Here is a 17,784-nt window from a genome sequence, read left to right as displayed (position 1 = left end):
TATCTGAAGTTTTGTGACTTTCACTCTTTCTTTATCAATTTTGTCCTATACAATGAGTTTAATCCCTTGAGCAGATGAAACATCCACAAAATATTTGTGTTCTCTGGCATGGGTGCTGGAAGGGAGTGCTTTTCAGGGCTGTGGGTTCAGTCTCACTGTAGTGTAAGGCCACAGCTCTCAGATAGGGCCAGCCGGGCTGTTCCAGAGAAGGAAGAGGCATTAGTTCAGCTGCATCAGCTTCCTGAAGCAGTGTACCACAAGGTCTCTTGGACACTAATGCTGCCCTGAAAAGAGGTAATAATATACCTGGGATAGCGTAGTCTGGGCTTTGAAGGATCCAGGGCTGTTCGACATGCATTCAGAGGATTTGCTTGTGATTTGGTTGTGCTTTACAGTTATGTCAGGTTTATCAGATTGAGCTAACATGTTGCAATAGCAGATGTTACCGCCCACCAGCACAACAATTAGAGCAAGACTGCTTCTTTAGGTCTAACATCTTTTTAAGATATGTTACATGTTTGCATAAGCATAAAGGGGCTCACGGTGTAACTTGAATTTCTTTGTCACATTTTCTTCCTTGGTTGCCCTGTCTTGGCAGGGAAAGTAAATCTCGTGCCCTCTTGTGACTCTTTTGCAAGTGTTGGACTCAGTTCTGTTGACATTACTGTTGAGGAGATGCAGTGTGATTTTAATCCAAAGGTTTTTCTGTATCCTTCCCCTTATTCATGGTGTGTGTCTAGCCTCTGCTTTCTCTTAAACTTACACGTGATCTGTGCATGGAACTGTTGCTATGTAGGCTTTGAGGGAGTCAGGTCACAGAAAAGTTAAAGACAGTTAAAAAGCATCAGTTCACAACATCATCTTGTGATGGGCCTTCCTGTTAATTGTACTGTTATTTCTCTATTGGAAACAGTGAGGGCAATAGTTTGTGTTTGCTGAAAAGCATACTGCTAGGGAACATAAAGATGCCTTGTTATTTGCATTTGCAAATTAAGAGTTCCTCCTTATTTTTTAATGAGCCTTTAGGGTGTTTTGGGGTCACATATAAAAACTTTCATTTCAGCTGTTAATTCTAAAAAACTACTTTTTCTTAGCAAAAGTTCAGATTCCCTCAGTTTTTGATATGGTAAGATTAGGACACTTTAGGGAGGATTCCTGTTCATGAAATACATGACATTTTTCATCACTGCTAAGATTCTGTATAAAGTTTGGGTCTACAAACATCAGTGAGATTTAATAGGAATTAATAGCAATTGCTGTTTAAGCAAATAGTCTTATGTTTTGGGGTTTTTTTCTTTATAGTTTTAGTTTAACAATCCTATGGCTAAATTTCATGTACAGCCAAGATTCTGGATGTAGATGAGTCTGGATTTCTCCAGAACATGAAGAAATTTCTCCTTTGGGATTTGTGATTTTTTTTTTTTTTTTTTCCCGTGTATGCTGCTTTACATGATGTTTTATCAAAAGGTAATTAGAAGCTTCCATTCCTTCACTTTTAGTGTACAAGGAGTTAGTAGTTTAAGGACACCAATACTGAACATTCGCTGTAAGGCCATGTATATTTTTCCCCAAGCAGGAGAGGGAGAATTGTTTTGAGACATGGTCTGTGGGTCTGAGAGCTGCTGTGGGCTTCTGCCACATCGTTAGAAACCAAACAATTTCTCAGAACTCTTGCAGATTAGGATTAGAAGAAAGAGAGGATGAAGGATTGATGAAAGGGGAAATATGGAGGGACTGAAGCCCTACTCTAAGCATATTTCTTTCTCTGAAGCACTTCCATTACAAAGAGTTACTGAATGTTTTTTCTATTCGAGGTCAATAAGAATAAAAAAATTGGGTTTGCTAATCAGATAAAGACTTCATTACTTCGTTTTAGAGACTAAGCACATATCATTTTTAGGACCAAAAGTCATGCAGTTATAACTTCACAAGGCTAATTAGAGAGTTAGATTTAAAAAGAAAAAAATCTAGAAATGTATGTTTTTAAAGGTAGTTACAAGAAAGGTGCAGAAAGTGCTTCTGCTTTGAATGGGGTAAAATATGTTTAAGAACTGATTAAATGATTTTTAAAAAATAATGCCTATTTTTACTGAAGGTATTTTCAACCCAATAATATATAATAGAAGAGTGCATAATTGAGCATGGCAGACAGGGACCATTGCGCTCCTAGAGTTAAGAGTGCATTAGTGTTTCTATTACAGTCTTGTGTATTTTATGAGATAAAATGGTTATAGTAATTGGTTCCAGACTGAAACGTATCTTGAAAGATTGAGACCTGAGATCACAAGTTATATTTTTAGAAATGTATTCTGGGAATTACTTAAACTACTGTGGTTTGTTTATGGTATACTGGATTCCCAAGGTCCCCATTAAGGTTCATGGTCACATTAAAGGCAGTTTAGTATAAACAGGTAGGTAGGCACGATACCCATGGAAGTGGTTTACAGTCTCATACCCTTAACCAGTGGGTTTCAATTTAAACAGATGCTTAATCCTACCAGATCAGGATCTGTGAGTGTATTACTAACTGAATCATGGGTCTGAAATTCCATTCAGGCATACTGAGGTCTTTGTGCTCACTGGGAGCATGCGAATTAGTGTGTCCACTCTGTATCCAGAGGGCCAGCTTTGAGGTACGTGATGGCAGATAAGATGGTTGGATGCTCATTCTTTGCTCCTCAGCTGTGCAGACTGGCTCAGGGGAAGCAAGGGCCTAATCCCAAATCCTTCCTTGGACATGCTCTGGGATGCCTCTGCTACTGACTCCACTCTTGTGTGGAACAACGTGGGGAATGGTGTCATGTAAACCAAAAAGACGTGCTATGTTTCTCATCTGGGACTTAATTCACTTGAAACTTAGGGCTAAGATGTAAACTAAGTTACAAAGCAAATTGTTCCTGTTGTTTTAGGCTCCCCACAAAGCTTTTTGGGTCATCTTTGGTTCATACTATATGATCTGCACCTTTTCTGTGGCTAAGCAGACCATGCTGTTAGGAGTGTCTCTGTAACATTCACTGTGTCCTTCAGAAAAGGAGGCCCCATTCTTTTCTTGCTTGGGTTTTTATTTTGAGGTGCCTTTGGTTATTTCATTTGGGATCACTGCTTGCTTGGACTGAAGAGAAATAGGCTCAGGTTGTTGTTATTGCCAAAAGCAGGACAGGTTCTCCATGCCTTGTTCTATTCCTACCTGTATCTTGAGGACAAGGGTGTTGATTTACCCTTGCCGTCTGACAGTGTTATACCAGGAACAAGTAATAGCTTTGAGAGGAAAGAACTGAACTTCACATCGATATATTTTCTAAACTATTATTTTCAAAAATGAGCATGAAAACGGTTTCTCTTTCAGCGTGAATGAGATGTTACTGTCGCATTTGGCCTGAGGTATTTATGATTTACTCCACAGCATCAAAACAAAGTTTATAAAGAGTTTGTCACAGGGCCTCAGGTAGTTATTCACTTGCTGCTGAAGAAGAGATATCAGATAGGAAGAGATACACAGAATTTTTATATACAGAGAGACAACTGTATATAAGGGTCTGTGTTACTATAAACATTTGTCTTTTCATACTGTTAGACTGTTGAAAAGCTTTTTATGCTATGTATTAATTCTTGCAAATTGCTTGCCAATTTAATATCAGCAGCGTCTAAACAGTAAGTAATTGCTTATGATAATGAGTGCAAACTAATTTACTGGAATATGTTAATATTCACAATGCACTTTAGAACAGCAGGGTATTCCAAAAATACTACTCTCCTGTTTAACTGCAGTGTTTAGGTTGCATTGTTATTACAAATGCTAGCAAAATCAGCACAAAGCCAGCCTCTCATTGAATAGCCATCTTAGTGGGACTCTAGCATGCGTGAGCAAGGAATATGTAGTGTTCTTTGAGAACTAAGCAGGATATGAACAAAACCTTCCAGATTTAAATAGTGAATCTTAATTTCTGATTGATGTTCATTAAATAAACATTTATAAGACAGACAGAGCCTTCTTTCCCTTATGACTTGTAAAATTTTATTTAACGAATTTAAGTCAGCATACAACCACCTTTTAAATATTTGGTTGTTCTTCAATGGATTTGTTCTTTGTGTAAGATGTAGAAACACTTCTAAAAACATCTGTGAAAGAAGTACTGTAGTGCAGGAGTCCTCAAAACTTCCAAGTTACTATGCTCTAGCTGATTCTGCAAGACTGGTTTATAGTGTGTACGAGTCATTGTCTTTTCCTTCTTTTCTTGAGAAATGTTCTGTTTGGATTGGGTTGGGTTTCTTTAGCAAACTTAGATAATGCATATTGAAAAATGGGTTATCTCGGAGCACATTTCTGCACAGAATAAGTCTCCCCATGCATTGGTATTACCATTTTGAAGGGTTCTTAACATCTTTGTCTATGTTACTGTATTAAAGTAAGGCTTCCCAAACTATTGAGTAGTGATCTTCACTTCAGGAAATTAAAAGCCATCATCATTTCTCCAGCCAGACCTCAGGAAGTGAAGGACCTACACAAAATCATTGCTTTAATTAGTCTGGGTTAGTGCTCAGAGGGTGATTAACTGCTCCCCTTTCTTGCATACACAGGTGATCTAAGTCACAACTAATAGTACTGGCATGTGAAGTGTCAGAGTTGACACTTGAGTTAGTCCCCATTGAGATGAGTGAGTATCTTACACCCCAAAACTGTTTTGTCAGGTTCTCTCCAAAGAGCATTGTGGAATCCAGTGGTTAAATCGTGCTCCCTAATTAGTCAACTATGTAAAACAGTGAAAAGCGTAAGATGCATATTTTTCACTACAGCTCTTTATCCTCTGAAGCTGGCAGTGAATTGTTGCTTACAAACAACAGCATAAGGACTTTCCAAAGAAGAATGATAGCAATTATCATAATGACAAGGCATGTAGGTTTTTTGTGCCAGACCACAATTGGAAATCTATTATGTAGTAGAACAGAAAGAAGTAGGAAGGAAGTGAATTGGCCCAACTTGGCTGGTCCCTATTAGCTGTTATTATAAAGGTCTAATAACCTTAAAGATTCAAATACAGCTGGATTTCTGTACCCCTGTTAAACACGATTTGTTTCATGTGCAGATTTGATAAGTAAACACTGATGTCACAAGATCAGTCCTTGGGGTAATGGCTAAGAAATCTTTCCACATGAAGTATTATTTGTAGCTGCTTGCTACAAATTTCTTAATTTTGGGCTTTCTTTGAGCCAACCAACCAGATATTTTTACATCATATTGCTCTTTTATGTGATACTTTTCTGAGGTTTGAGTACATGTAATACTGCTGAAGACTAGCTTTGGTTTTAAAATATGAGGATTTTTAAAATCAGTTATTACTCTGTGTATGAAATAAAATGAAATAGCATGAAATTTTGGGCTTGCTCATGCTTGGAGTTAGAAAGATAGTATAATGCTACAAGACTGAAGTTAATATGTAGACTGCTCATCAGTCCTTCCCTTTGCCAGGTCTGCCTCTGAGACGCCTCTAGCAACTGAACATCTGCTTCAGTGGTGGATTCATGTGCTTCAGGGAGGCTTAAGCTCCATGTTTTTCCAAAGATTTAATATCTTTCATTTTTGTTAGAGGAAGAATGGTTGCTATTTTTGCATTTCAGGATGTAACATCTCTAAGAAACTATGCCGTTTCTGTTTTTCTGCAGCTATAGCCCGTATATGTCTACTTGAAAATATTCAGAAACACTACCACACTATTTTTTTCTGCTATTAGTAATTGAGTAATTAGTAGAAGAGCATGTATGCAACAGAACATCTTATTCTTCACTACCTTTACAAACAAGGAATATTAAACTTCATTGCACATTGTCCATAATACAACTTGCTATTTTTAGAAGAGGCTCCATTTCAACTCTGTAAGTTTCATTGTTGCCAGTACCATCTTTCTGCTGCAAGTAATAGTAGTATTTTATCTTAGTCCAGCCTCTGACATCCTTGTTGTGCTTGTATCATTTTTCAGTGAATTTAACAGACTTGCAGTAAACAGTGCTTTTATTTTCAGCACTTTATACATTTTTTCTAAGACAAGTTTTTACTACTTTTGAAAGCTCTCTAAGTATTTTAGGATTTTTCAAGAGTAAATTATGAGATGCACAATTTAGCAAGGAAGGTAATGTAAATGTCACTTAAAAATAACTAAGTTAATGCAAGATAGGATAGCTGGTGTATTGTATTAGTAAGGAAGCCAATAAGAAATACAGATTTAGCCTAGAAGCATACTAGACATTTTCAGCCAACCTCCTGTCCATTTTAACATAATTAAATGACTTAAGGCCAGCTATTTCAAATGTTTGTATCTTCATTTAAAGAAGAGGCATTTGATTTTTATAGGTTGCCAGAAATGCTGCAACACTTCTAAGACTCAGGATACTGCTGTAGGTGCTTCAATAAAAATATAACTTCAGGCACTCTGTTTTGCATGACTTTTTTTAAAAAAAAACAACCTCCATTTGTTTGAAAAGTACATTACATTTTGATGGACCTATACAGAGAAAATTTAATTTTGGATTTTCGTCTACTGTTTTTTGGCCTGCATGCACATCTGTGCATAGCTGCTTTTGTGGGAGATGTTCAGATTCTGATGCATAAGCAGTTTATCTTCAACTTACAGGCTTCCCAGTTGAGTCAGCAAGCTTGGAAACTCAAGTTACTTGGCTTACGGAATTTCTAACTTTTGCCAGGTATTTGTTGAGTTTGTAAGGTTCCCTGGACTGGAACCACTGAATGATTTCACGTAGGCCACCAACAGATGGTAACAACATTTGGTCTCTATTGACCTGCGTAGTATTTGAGCTAATGTCCCAGTTTTTGCATCCTGTTACAAATCCTTTCAACTAACCAGCCCCTTAACTGCATTCTTGTATGTTGGCACAACTAATAAGCCATAAGAAGCAAATCAGTGCATGTGCAGTCCATTTATTTTAATGGAATTTAAGGTAACAGTGGCTAAATTGAAGTGAAGGGCCTTGACATTTCCTAATGTAAGGAATGTGGGGACCAGAACAGCCCTATTGTCTTCAAGAGTACTTGAGTTTGCTAATTTCACTCTGATAATGCCTTTACATTATAATCTGTCCGGAAATATTTTTCATCTCATTGCCTTCTCGTATGTGTTTCCCGACAATGCAATTTCCACTTCTCTAGGCAGTGTTCAAAAAATTTATGTTTAACTATATGTTGACAAGGTTGTAGGAGGAATAAAACCTGGCCTTATTTATAGACATTTGACTTTTAATTTCCAGCTGACTTTTTGGCAAGCTTTCAGAAGCAGACACGTTGTATCCTTGTTACTTTTAATAGAGTTATAATGGATTAAAATGTTTCATGTTGACTGCGGTATGACATTTAGAGCAGGCTTTGATTTCAGAAATACATAATTTTCTAACCATCTACATTACATAACAGTGCGAGGCAATAATGGGGAATTACTTGGCTTACATTTCATACAGAAATATTCTAAATTCATTTTGAACAGCCATCCATACTGGAAAAGTGCTAGATAATAGGCAGCCAGTAAAATTTTTAAACTGAGAGATTCTGGAGAAGAACAATAATGTTCTTTTCCCAGTCTGTGTCAGATTTGCGTTAGAAACACTGTACCCTTTCATAAAATAAATCACTGGCTTTGTATAAATGAACGTGCTAATGAGATCAAGAAACCCCAGAAATTTTTTACTGTGGACTTTTCAAATATAATCAAAATAATTTTACAGAATCAGTGCCTAAATACTATCCAGTCTATTGGCATTCAGTAAATCAACTCATGTTTTGTTAATAAGTCAGATGATTTCAGCTAGGTCTTGCATAGCTAGGGTCCTTCTCAAAATTATATTCATTTTAAACACAATTGAAAGATCTTAGTTTGATGTGCCTACTCAAACTGAGTAGTACTTTACTCCAGTTAAGTGATCTAATCTAAATCAATGGGGTCATTCAAGATGTAAGATGCTATTTGGTTTGAGTAAAGATACTAGAATCACTCCTTGGAAACTTTTATTTTAACCAGCTGTGTCATTTATGATGGCAAGAATGATGCCAACTTGTAATACTGATGCTAAACTGCATAAGGATTGTCCTTTATAGACATACACATCTCTTGAGCCATCATTACTCACAAGTTTTAGTTGCTTGTCCCTTAGTGACCCTATTGAAATCAGTAGAGCTATATGTCCTCATTGTAGATAAATATTATATATTTTTGGCTTGAAATATGAACATTTTGTTGCAAAAGCAGCAAAAAAATGAATCCTGAATTTTTAGTGAATGGTGCCTTGTTTCCCAAGTGTTACTCTCTCTTACTGCAAGAATCCAGTAGCTTCTGTTCCTTTTTCCTCCCAGAGCTCCAGGTGACACTTCAGATATGTGGTGCCATTGTACGACTAGCGTAGCACACTGAGTGTATTGATCAGCCCACCAATATACAACTACCAAGTGCCCTACAGGCTATTGCCAAACAAAAAGTATAGTGGTTGAGCTGTACAGATTTCTCCTTTACACAGTCATTGATTTTCATTAGACTGCTAAGAATAAATTTTGTTTGAAATTTCTGCCTACCCCTCTCTGAAACTTGGCTAAATTTGACTGTTAGATTGAAAAGTTACTGGAGGATGAGCAAGGATGGTGGATGTATTCTGCAGCTCCATAAGGTTATCCTTCACTGAGAAACTTTCTGAAAATAAGATTTCACGTTTGAAACTGGGGAATTACAATTACAAGAACAATTGAAACTGGAATGGAGTATTTTCTCCACCACTTTATTATGGCACGCGGTGTAAAATATGAATGATGAGATATAGAATGAGGGTTTGTCTTTGTATAGCACCTTTAACATTTAAAGGGTCTTAAATAAGTTTGACAACCTCCCCATATGGAAAAAGCATTTCTCTCTTGCATTACTGGGAGAGATATGATGTGACCTAGTTTATGGAGAAGCACTCCACTGAGTTCTCAGCAAATGCAGAGAATTAACTGGAATCAGGCCGTGCTTCAGTCTAAGCAGCTGAAGCCAAAGGTGGAGTTGTACATTTGTCGGTCGAGCCTGTGACTAGTGTCAAGTTGAGGGCTCCTTTTAGTCAAGAGACTGGTGCCAGAAAGTCAAGCTATGGAAAGACCCTAGGGATGATTTTAGACAGGTGAGAATGCTATGGTGCCACCTACAAAGTATTTACCAGGTCATGGTACTGACCAAATACCATTGCCATAGACTGGAGGAAAGAAGTAAGAAGGAGTGTTTTTCTGTTTTTCTTCTTTTGTTTTGTTTTTCTTTTGTGTTCATGTGCATCTGTGTGTTTGGAGGGGGCGTGTGGTGCTGAGCTGATTAAACTGCTTATAGCAACTCTTGTGGTCTGAGGAAAAGAATTTGCTTCTTGTGTTACTGCTTTGAATCTGCAATAAATGTCATTGCAAAGGCCAGGATGCTCAGCTTGACTTGAGACTGTGTTGTTCTATTATCGCTTAGACCTTTACCTGAAGACAGCACTTGGGGATAGCTGAATATAATAAACCGTGCACAGCACTGTTTTATAGATCTTTCTGAAAACTTGCATGTAGTGGGATGAAAAGCCTTGTAGGCTCTGATAATGCAACTCAGGGTCTCTATAGTGGTTTGGGAAGAGAAGTTCTATAGACAATATAAAGTTGTGTTTGAATTAATAGTAGCTGCATAGCATGGTTTCTGTTTATCGAGGAATGTTGAAGGCTGTATCTTATCTCTACCTGTTTAATACTGGCATTGACTGGTTGACAATCTGGAAGAGGTAGCAGACAGCAGCAATGAGGTGAAGGCTCTTCTCTTTCAGCATCTTTTACATACTGGGCCATGCTTTCCTGGCTCATTATAATGAAATGCTTCAGCTGGTGATTGAGCTGGTTGAGGGGTCATATTTATCTAGTTACTGTTTGGGTGAAACTTGCTTCTTGACCATAGCTTTTAAGACATGGCATGTACTATGGAAATAGGCTCCCATTCTAGATTACAATCAGCACAGTAGTAACCTATGCAGAGAGGGGAGATGCCTCAGTAGTATCATAGACTCTGTTGGAAATTTGGAGATTCAGCTAGCAGCAGCCACTGTATGTGGCTTCAGTCTCTCTTAAAGAAAAATTGAATTTCAGACATTAACTGTAGCATAGTGTGGGTGCCACAGAAGGCAGGCAGTAGGCAGATAGACATTTTCTGTTCTCTTTATTTTCATCAGCATCTTTACCTGAAGTGGTAAGATGACATCATTAATGAAGATATTAAGAACAAAACCGAGCAATGGTCTTGTCAATGCTTGTTTGGTCAGTGAGTCTTCTTATGGTTACTCAGGTAGAATGGAAAGTCAGTGAATGAAGTGATGTAATTTCTAAGGAAATTTGTTATGTGGTTTGTGATCTTACCGTTCATAAAATGTACCAGCATGATAAGACTGCTAGTGACAGTCATAGTTTGAGTATGCAGTCAGATCGGTTTAAGGATCTAACTGGACATTGATTTGAGTGACACTCAGTTTCCAGGAAAACTATGACCCTTTAAGGTTCACCAAGGTGAGTGTGGTCCAAGGAACATCGTAAATAGCCTCCTAGAGCCTGTTATCCATGAGTCTAAGAGGAACCTGGCCAGAAAAAGAGACATTTCTCCATTCTTACCTCTGTGACTCAAGCTTTTTGGAGAGCTAGAGGCAGTGATCCATTTGAAAATCTTCTTCCCCATCCAATACACCTCTTCTGCTGTTAAATAGACTGTACTTAGAGTACCCTGATGTCGTTTTTGCAGCAAAGCAGTTACAATCCATATTAGGCCTCCTGCCCAGATTAGTGGGATGCCTTGAGGAAGTGTTCAGCTGAATCTCATCTTTAGTTTCAAATGCTTCTTCCAGCAGCTCTTCCCTTCTTCTTCCCATGGTTAACCCTAATGGCCGTTCCCTCCTTACTTCAGCCCTGTGACATATATTCTCTGTTCTGTGTAAATAATTAATAATGCATCACAGTCTAAAAAGAAACACACAGAGGAGCTGTTTTTTAATCTGCCAAAATTATTATTTTGAAACACCCCCCTCTCTTCCCTTGGCATATCACGTTGCAGACTTGAAGCATTCTTTCTTTACTTACCTTAGAAAATCTCTGCAAATCTACATATGGAAGTTTTGTGTACTTTTCTGGAACTTCAGCTTGGGCAGGATGAAAATACGTAGATGAAAATGTAAAAACGAAGTATTAATGGAGATTTGTATGCTTCCCAGAACATAGCAAGTGTGATTAATGCCTCCATATAGATGTTTGGGCAGATGTATGGAGAGAGAGATTCATATTGAAAATTCTTCACTCTTGATAATTAATAGTAGCCTGCACAAATAGTCTCTCTAGATTCAGCAGGTTTATCAATGCAAGTAATTACCTACCGGTGGGAATAAGAGGGTTCACATTCTAGCCCAGAATGAAGTACTGATAATACACACAAGGAAGAAAATTACATTATTGGGTAATTTTTCGTTATAACCAGCAATGCTTACCCTGCATATTTTTTATAATATTTAAAATTTGCTTTACTATTAATGCAAGGGTAGCCAATAGTTTTCATTATTGACGTTTACAGGCTTCAGTCTTTAGCTTTTCAGCTACAGAGTGTGATGGAATCGTAGTTCATTGGGGTCCATAGTTCAATCAAACCAGTGCTTTCACTTAGTCGGCATCTGAAACCTGATGTGAATGTTGAAAATAAACATTAAGTTACTAACGCTATATGGGAAAAATGGAATTATGTACATTACCCTTCAGTGCAGTGTACCTTAAACACAAAATTGGGATGAACACGAGTAAGGTAGAAATCTGTTGGTTTGTTGTTGATTTGAGCAAACTGTTAAACTACATCAGATGTGACTTCAGAGCAATAAATATTGAAAAGCTTTGCAGTCATACACAGTAATAGAATACAGTAAATGGGTACTAAACAAAATATTTATCTGCTTAATACTGTATAGGTAAGCAGATGTCCTTGAGTTGCTGCCAGGCTGCACTGAAATGAATGCACTATTTCATAAAGATGAATTTTGCAAACAAGTAAGACTTGAGAGACCCAGGCCATTAAAAACCATTACTGCATCTTGACCACTGGCAGTTTGTTGCAAAAGGAACCATGCTTTCATGGTTAAGAATTTCAAAGAGCTGTATGGACATTTTTCCTAAACATTGTGTAGATGCATGGACGCATAAAGAATTACGCAGTAAATTCTGCAGCTGAGAGATATAACTGGCTTGTTACAAAGTTGCCTACTTACAAGTACTGTGCTGATGGCATTTCTATTCTTGACATTCTAATTCTGCTGCTTTCAATTCTCTTGAGATGATAAACCCCAAACAACACAGTGCCATAAGCTAAGAGAGAGAAAGAAGATGACTGGTTTAGTGACAATGTTCTGAAAGAACGGCGGAGACATTATAAGGTTTGTCAGAGAGCATAAAAGACTTCACGGAGCAAGTGAATTATGATTCCTCTGTTGTTTCTTAACATATCCAAAACTGGTAGTAAGCAGGGTGGTTTTGAACAGCTGCTCAGTTTCTAGCTTTTAATAGTTAATGGGAGGTCAGACTATAAGCTGAGATCAATCCCAGAGTAATAAATTTTACATTATTATATTTGTCTTTCTTGAAATATAAACACTAGAGGATCTATTCTCAAATGGCTTCCGACCCATTTTTTTCATAATTAATACAGGAAATTCAAAGAACGTGACTCCCTGTACAGTTTAGACAGAGGCAGATCTGTATTCATCAGCATGGATTAATTAGCCTGTTACCAGACACACAGCTCGTTCGAAGAGCTACAAAATGGACAGTTATAAAGAAGGGAGAGCTTTGCCATAAAAAACCATAAACCACATGTTATCATGGATAAAAGATAAGTTTTTTAACTTTGATGTTGATTTTACATAGTTTAAGGTTTACAGCTAGATTTATCCAGCACTACTGACATTGACCTTGGCTTCAATGCAGCAGCAGTATGGAATGAATTGCTCTTCATTGGTTTAGTTGAAGGGCAGTGTTTAGCAAGAAACTGTGACAAAGATTCACACTGAATAAGATCAACTGAGTCTCTCATTGTTTAGATCTGAATACTTACTTCTGGGTCATTGTATTCAGTATGACTCCACTATGGCTTGGCAGGCTTTTCTTTGTCTTCTATATTGGGTAAACACATCTGTTAAAACCAAGAAAAGAATTATGCACTCCCACTTAAATCTTATGTACTATTCTAACAGTTTCATCTGTGACATTGAGGTGTAAGGAGTTGTTTTTTCTTAGTCTTCACATTTTTGTCACTTATAAGAACCTCATTCATGACCTGACACAATGTTTTATGAAGTCAACAGAAAGGCTGTCACTGTTTTTAGTGAGCTTTGGACCAAGCCCTCTGTTTTTCAACACAGAATAAATCCTTTCACTAGACACCAGTGTGACATATGCTGTATGAAGGTCCAAACTCTGTCACTCCTCAGTTGGCCCAAGAGTTGAAGTCAACACTATCAGCAATGAGGAGAACTTGGGGACAATCAACAGTGATATTACCTGTCTCGTGTATCTTTGTTTTGGGACACACTAAAACTGGAGATTCAACCATCATTACTGCATAGCATGCAACACATTACTGGGCATTTCAGAGCACCACATATGAGGAAGGCAAGGTGGGAGAGCAGGAGACTAGTTTTTTCTTACACATATTCCTAAACCAGTCCAAGTCTATTTGCTCAAGTCTATTACCAACTCTTGCACAACTCTTTACAATGATGATAAGCCCTGATTTCACTTGGGAGTGTAAGTGAAACCTTAGATATCAGATCTGTTATTATGTTTGTCTTTGCTAAAGAGAGTTGTCAAGTCTTCTTAAAACACACGCAGGTTGGTATTTTGCCATCAAGAGAAAAGCCAAGAGATCTATTTGAAGCACAGTGCAATCCTGCAAGTGTGTTGATATAAAATGAGCTTTACAGTTTTTTAAGTGCTATGCACAGTGCATAAAATATTACAAATTGATGGTACTGGAAAAAACTCATGAGTAGGTATGCAATTCCATAAAGGAGAAGTGATGTTAGAAATAAATATAGGATATCTTTTCAAAAAGACTAGTTCACCTTTTCGCTTTGCATCTGACACAAAGCAGTCTCTCTCAGCAAATAGAGTAAAATTTTGAGGCATCTGGAAGTTGAAGGAGTGGTGTAACTATACAGCCCTTTTGGTTTTGCTTTTAAAAGTCTATGTGTTCAAGGGATTTTAGATCCTTTTGTATGCTCACAGCATTTTTGGTCGGTCTTGAAAGAAAGTAAGAAAATGACAATTATGTTGCTATGCACTGTCTCATTACGTGGACATGGGAAGTATGTAGTGAGATTATCGGGTGGAATAAACTGAATTACATTCAATAAAACTGAGAGTAGCCACACAGTGAGCCATCTTAGATCAGCTAGTAAAACTAAACGTCTCTATTTACAATGCGTTGACATATCTGCCTAAACTTTGACCTATCTTCATAGAAAAGAAGTGAACTGTTTGTAGTGACTTTGCAAATGAAAGATCAAGTGCATGCACAATTTGCCTGCTATATGTTGGTTTTAGGATACAAGTTCTAAATGGAAAATGTCCAGATATGCTGCTGGTTTAGTTCAGAGGAAATATGCTGGTGGTGAAGTTAAGCACCTGAGTGCCGAGTGGTTTTAGATTAAAGAACTTGTTTAAAACAGATTATAGATTTTGTAAATTCACACTGGATATGATGTGCAAAGATTTCCACTCTCATATATCTCTTATATATTGAGTATTATGCAAATAAACCACTGCTTACTTAAATTGTAGACTGATACCTTTTTTGTCCTGGCATGACAAGTAAAGTATGTTTCCGTTTGTTATCCCCATCTGTCACAAGCTGATAAACCTCAGATCTGTAAAAGTCTCATCTGAATATATTTGTTAACATCTTGCTTTGCTGGGCACAGTGTCGTATCCTATAGTATATATCATTTTCGTTGTGTAAATAAGGAACTGCATTATTTTGTCAGTCATGAGATAACAGGAACTACTTCACTTCTTCCTCACATAGGCCTAGTTTGGGAAAGCATTTGGTTTGACTTATCCCTGTTCTGCACATCAGAGAAACATGTTCTTCAAGCATATGCTTAAGAACTCTCGTGAATAGATATGCGTTTCTGAATCAGAGCTATGGTATTTTAAGTCGCTGCATATGCAATTATGTTATATTCTGTGTTGATTGCACTATATAAAAAGCACTAATATATTGCTTGCTGCAAAATTTTCAGAGATAAAGACCCCTTCATGCTGAAATATAGTCTTGTTTGTTTCTATGAATCCATTTGCTATATGAGAATATCCTGATTTTTGTAGGGCATGATTTCCATGTGAGTTCGCATGGGCACAGGCAAGCTAATTATATTTATTTCTGTTTTACAGCGGGAACAACATATATCTTTAGCAAAGGTGGTGGACAAATCACTTATACGTGGCCTCCTAATGATCGGCCAAGCACTCGTGCGGACAGACTGGCAATAGGGTTTAGTACTGTTCAAAAAGAAGCTGTGTTGGTACGAGTGGACAGTTCTACTGGGCTCGGAGATTATTTAGAGCTGCATATCGTAAGTATAATTAACAAATGCATGACATTCCTTCTTGTTTTGATTGTTCTTGTATTTGTGGGGTTTTAATTTATTGTATTTTAATGTAGATACAGCAGTTTGGTAATGAATCTTTTAGGGTCAATAGTGAAGTAAATGATAATGGCTTATAGCATACAATACTGTACAGGGTCTCAGACGTTCTCAAAATGCCTTTTACTTTATACAGTGCTACTTTATATGGCTTTTCGATTAAAAATCATACCTGGTTACCTGTAGAGATATAGAAGTTTATTTCAATCTAATTGCATGAAACAGTATTTAGCGATGTCTGAGGAAGGTACATTAATCCTGGAGGATTTAATCTGGAATCTAGTGGGAGAATTACAGTGTGCCACAATTGGCTGTGTTTATTGTTAATACTAGAATTTATCCTCTGATTTCACCGTTCCTTTGTGATGATAAATCTTAAGCAGAAAGCAAGATTGTCAAGCTAGGAAGTCTAAAAAAGTAATTTCAGCTGCCATAAAGCAAGTAACTAGCAATCAAAATTGAAAGCATCTGGATTTTTATGGCAACATAAATAAATGATCAGTTGAGATAAACATAACTAGGGCAGTATAAAATTTTGTTGTTTAGATTAGTCTCAACTTTGTTAATATATTAGTTTGATTTTGATTTAAGAATCTCTCTGCTTTCAGGAACAGAAGAGTTCCTTTTGAATGAAATTACTTATTGATCTATAACCAATTACACTTCTACCCTCAGAAAACATTCAGCAGTGATAATTTTCAAAATTAGAGGGAATTATGGTATTCAATCTTCCCAGGCTCCTTATTTCTGTAAAGGCACTCTTGCATTGTGGACCAAGGTGATATTTTTTTTTATTTACTGGCTTGAGTAAATAAACAAAGAAAGAAGGCCACAAATAAAATCCAGAGGTTGTCTATACACTTCTCTTGCATTGAAACGCACGGACAAAGCCGCTGGCTGGTATTGTACAGTCTTAATTTAAAAATGTGAACAAAGCAACTTCTCCGAGGTGCCAGAAAAACTGAGAGCCTACATTTTTCAAGGCAAGTATTGTGTTGCTGAAGAGAATTTAAAAATTTGCTTTCCAAAGCAGCATCTAACTTCAGATGCCTAGTCATCATTTGCTTGTTTCCTTGCAGTCTGAGACCAGATCCCCCCACTGTGGTCAACAGTGTTACTTTCTTCTTGCAGTGTTTTCTTTTTCATTAGCATGTTAAGGATGTTTTTCTGGTACTTTTACTGTACCTGAAGTCTATCAAAACCATAATATTTTTGCAGTCTTCTGTCTGGCCTCGAATTTTCCATTTTAAAACAAACATTGGGTTCATTAATTATGAGTTGGAGACCAAACATTTTTTCCAGCTCGTAAGTGTTTTAGTTGATTTTTTTTTTCCCGATAACTTTCTTACACCCATGCTGTAGCAAAAGATAGTAAAAATAAAGGAATAATTGAGAGTTTTCTATGATCAGAAACACTACCAGCTTAGTGATGGGGAAAATAATAAATTATACTTACCTGTTTTTATGAAACTTCTGTGAAGCAGCAAAAGGCCTTTTATCATCATGCTCGGAGAGGTGATCCTGGCCTCCTCCTATTGTCTTTGCAAGAGACTTTGGGAACCTCCCTGAAGCCTGCTCTGCTTTAGAGCAAAATCTGTGATAACTGTGCAAAAATTTCACTGGAACGAGGTCTGACCTTCTGAGAGCTGCTTCAGTGTAGTCTCTCTCTAGAGTGGAGACACTAAAGTGGAGACCTGAAATCCTGGCTAGGATTTTTTTAAGGGTCATTAATGTTAGATAAAGCTTGGAAAACTACTGGGATATAATTTCCCAGAATCTATTTCAAATAAGGATAGTATTCAAAAGAAAGTTGAAAGGCAGTATTTTCAAAAGCACTCAAAGAACATGTATCTTATTAAAGTCAGTGGAACTGTAGGCACTTCTGGGAATTTTACCTGAGATCTATTTTAGCTCAGCAAGATATTGTGAAACATCATGGTTATAAAAATGAAGAACGTAGAAACGGAGAGGCCTAGGTATATGTTGTATTTGAAAAATAGTTTATTGGATCGAAACTTTTCAATAGTGGTAGCTATTCTATTAAACTAGCTGTAATAAAAGTAGTACAAGGGCTGT

The 17,784-nt window shown here is 37.2% G+C and overlaps 1 protein-coding gene across 33 annotated transcripts in view; it reads left to right on the top strand.

Moving 5' to 3' along the window:
* The window catches only part of NRXN1 (neurexin 1), a 740,630-nt gene that overhangs the window by 496,111 nt on the left and 226,735 nt on the right, over positions 1–17,784 (top strand). For all 33 annotated transcript variants that reach the window (XM_074897427.1, XM_074897426.1, XM_074897419.1 and 30 more), the window contains one exon: positions 15,455–15,636. In XM_074897427.1, coding sequence (XP_074753528.1) covers positions 15,455–15,636 — 182 coding nt within the window. The remainder of the gene's footprint in view (positions 1–15,454; positions 15,637–17,784) is intronic.

This window comes from Athene noctua, chromosome 1 (assembly GCF_965140245.1).
Source record: "Athene noctua chromosome 1, bAthNoc1.hap1.1, whole genome shotgun sequence".
Classification (NCBI taxonomy): Eukaryota; Metazoa; Chordata; class Aves; order Strigiformes; family Strigidae; genus Athene; species Athene noctua.
This window is presented reverse-complemented; position numbering and strand designations above follow the sequence as displayed.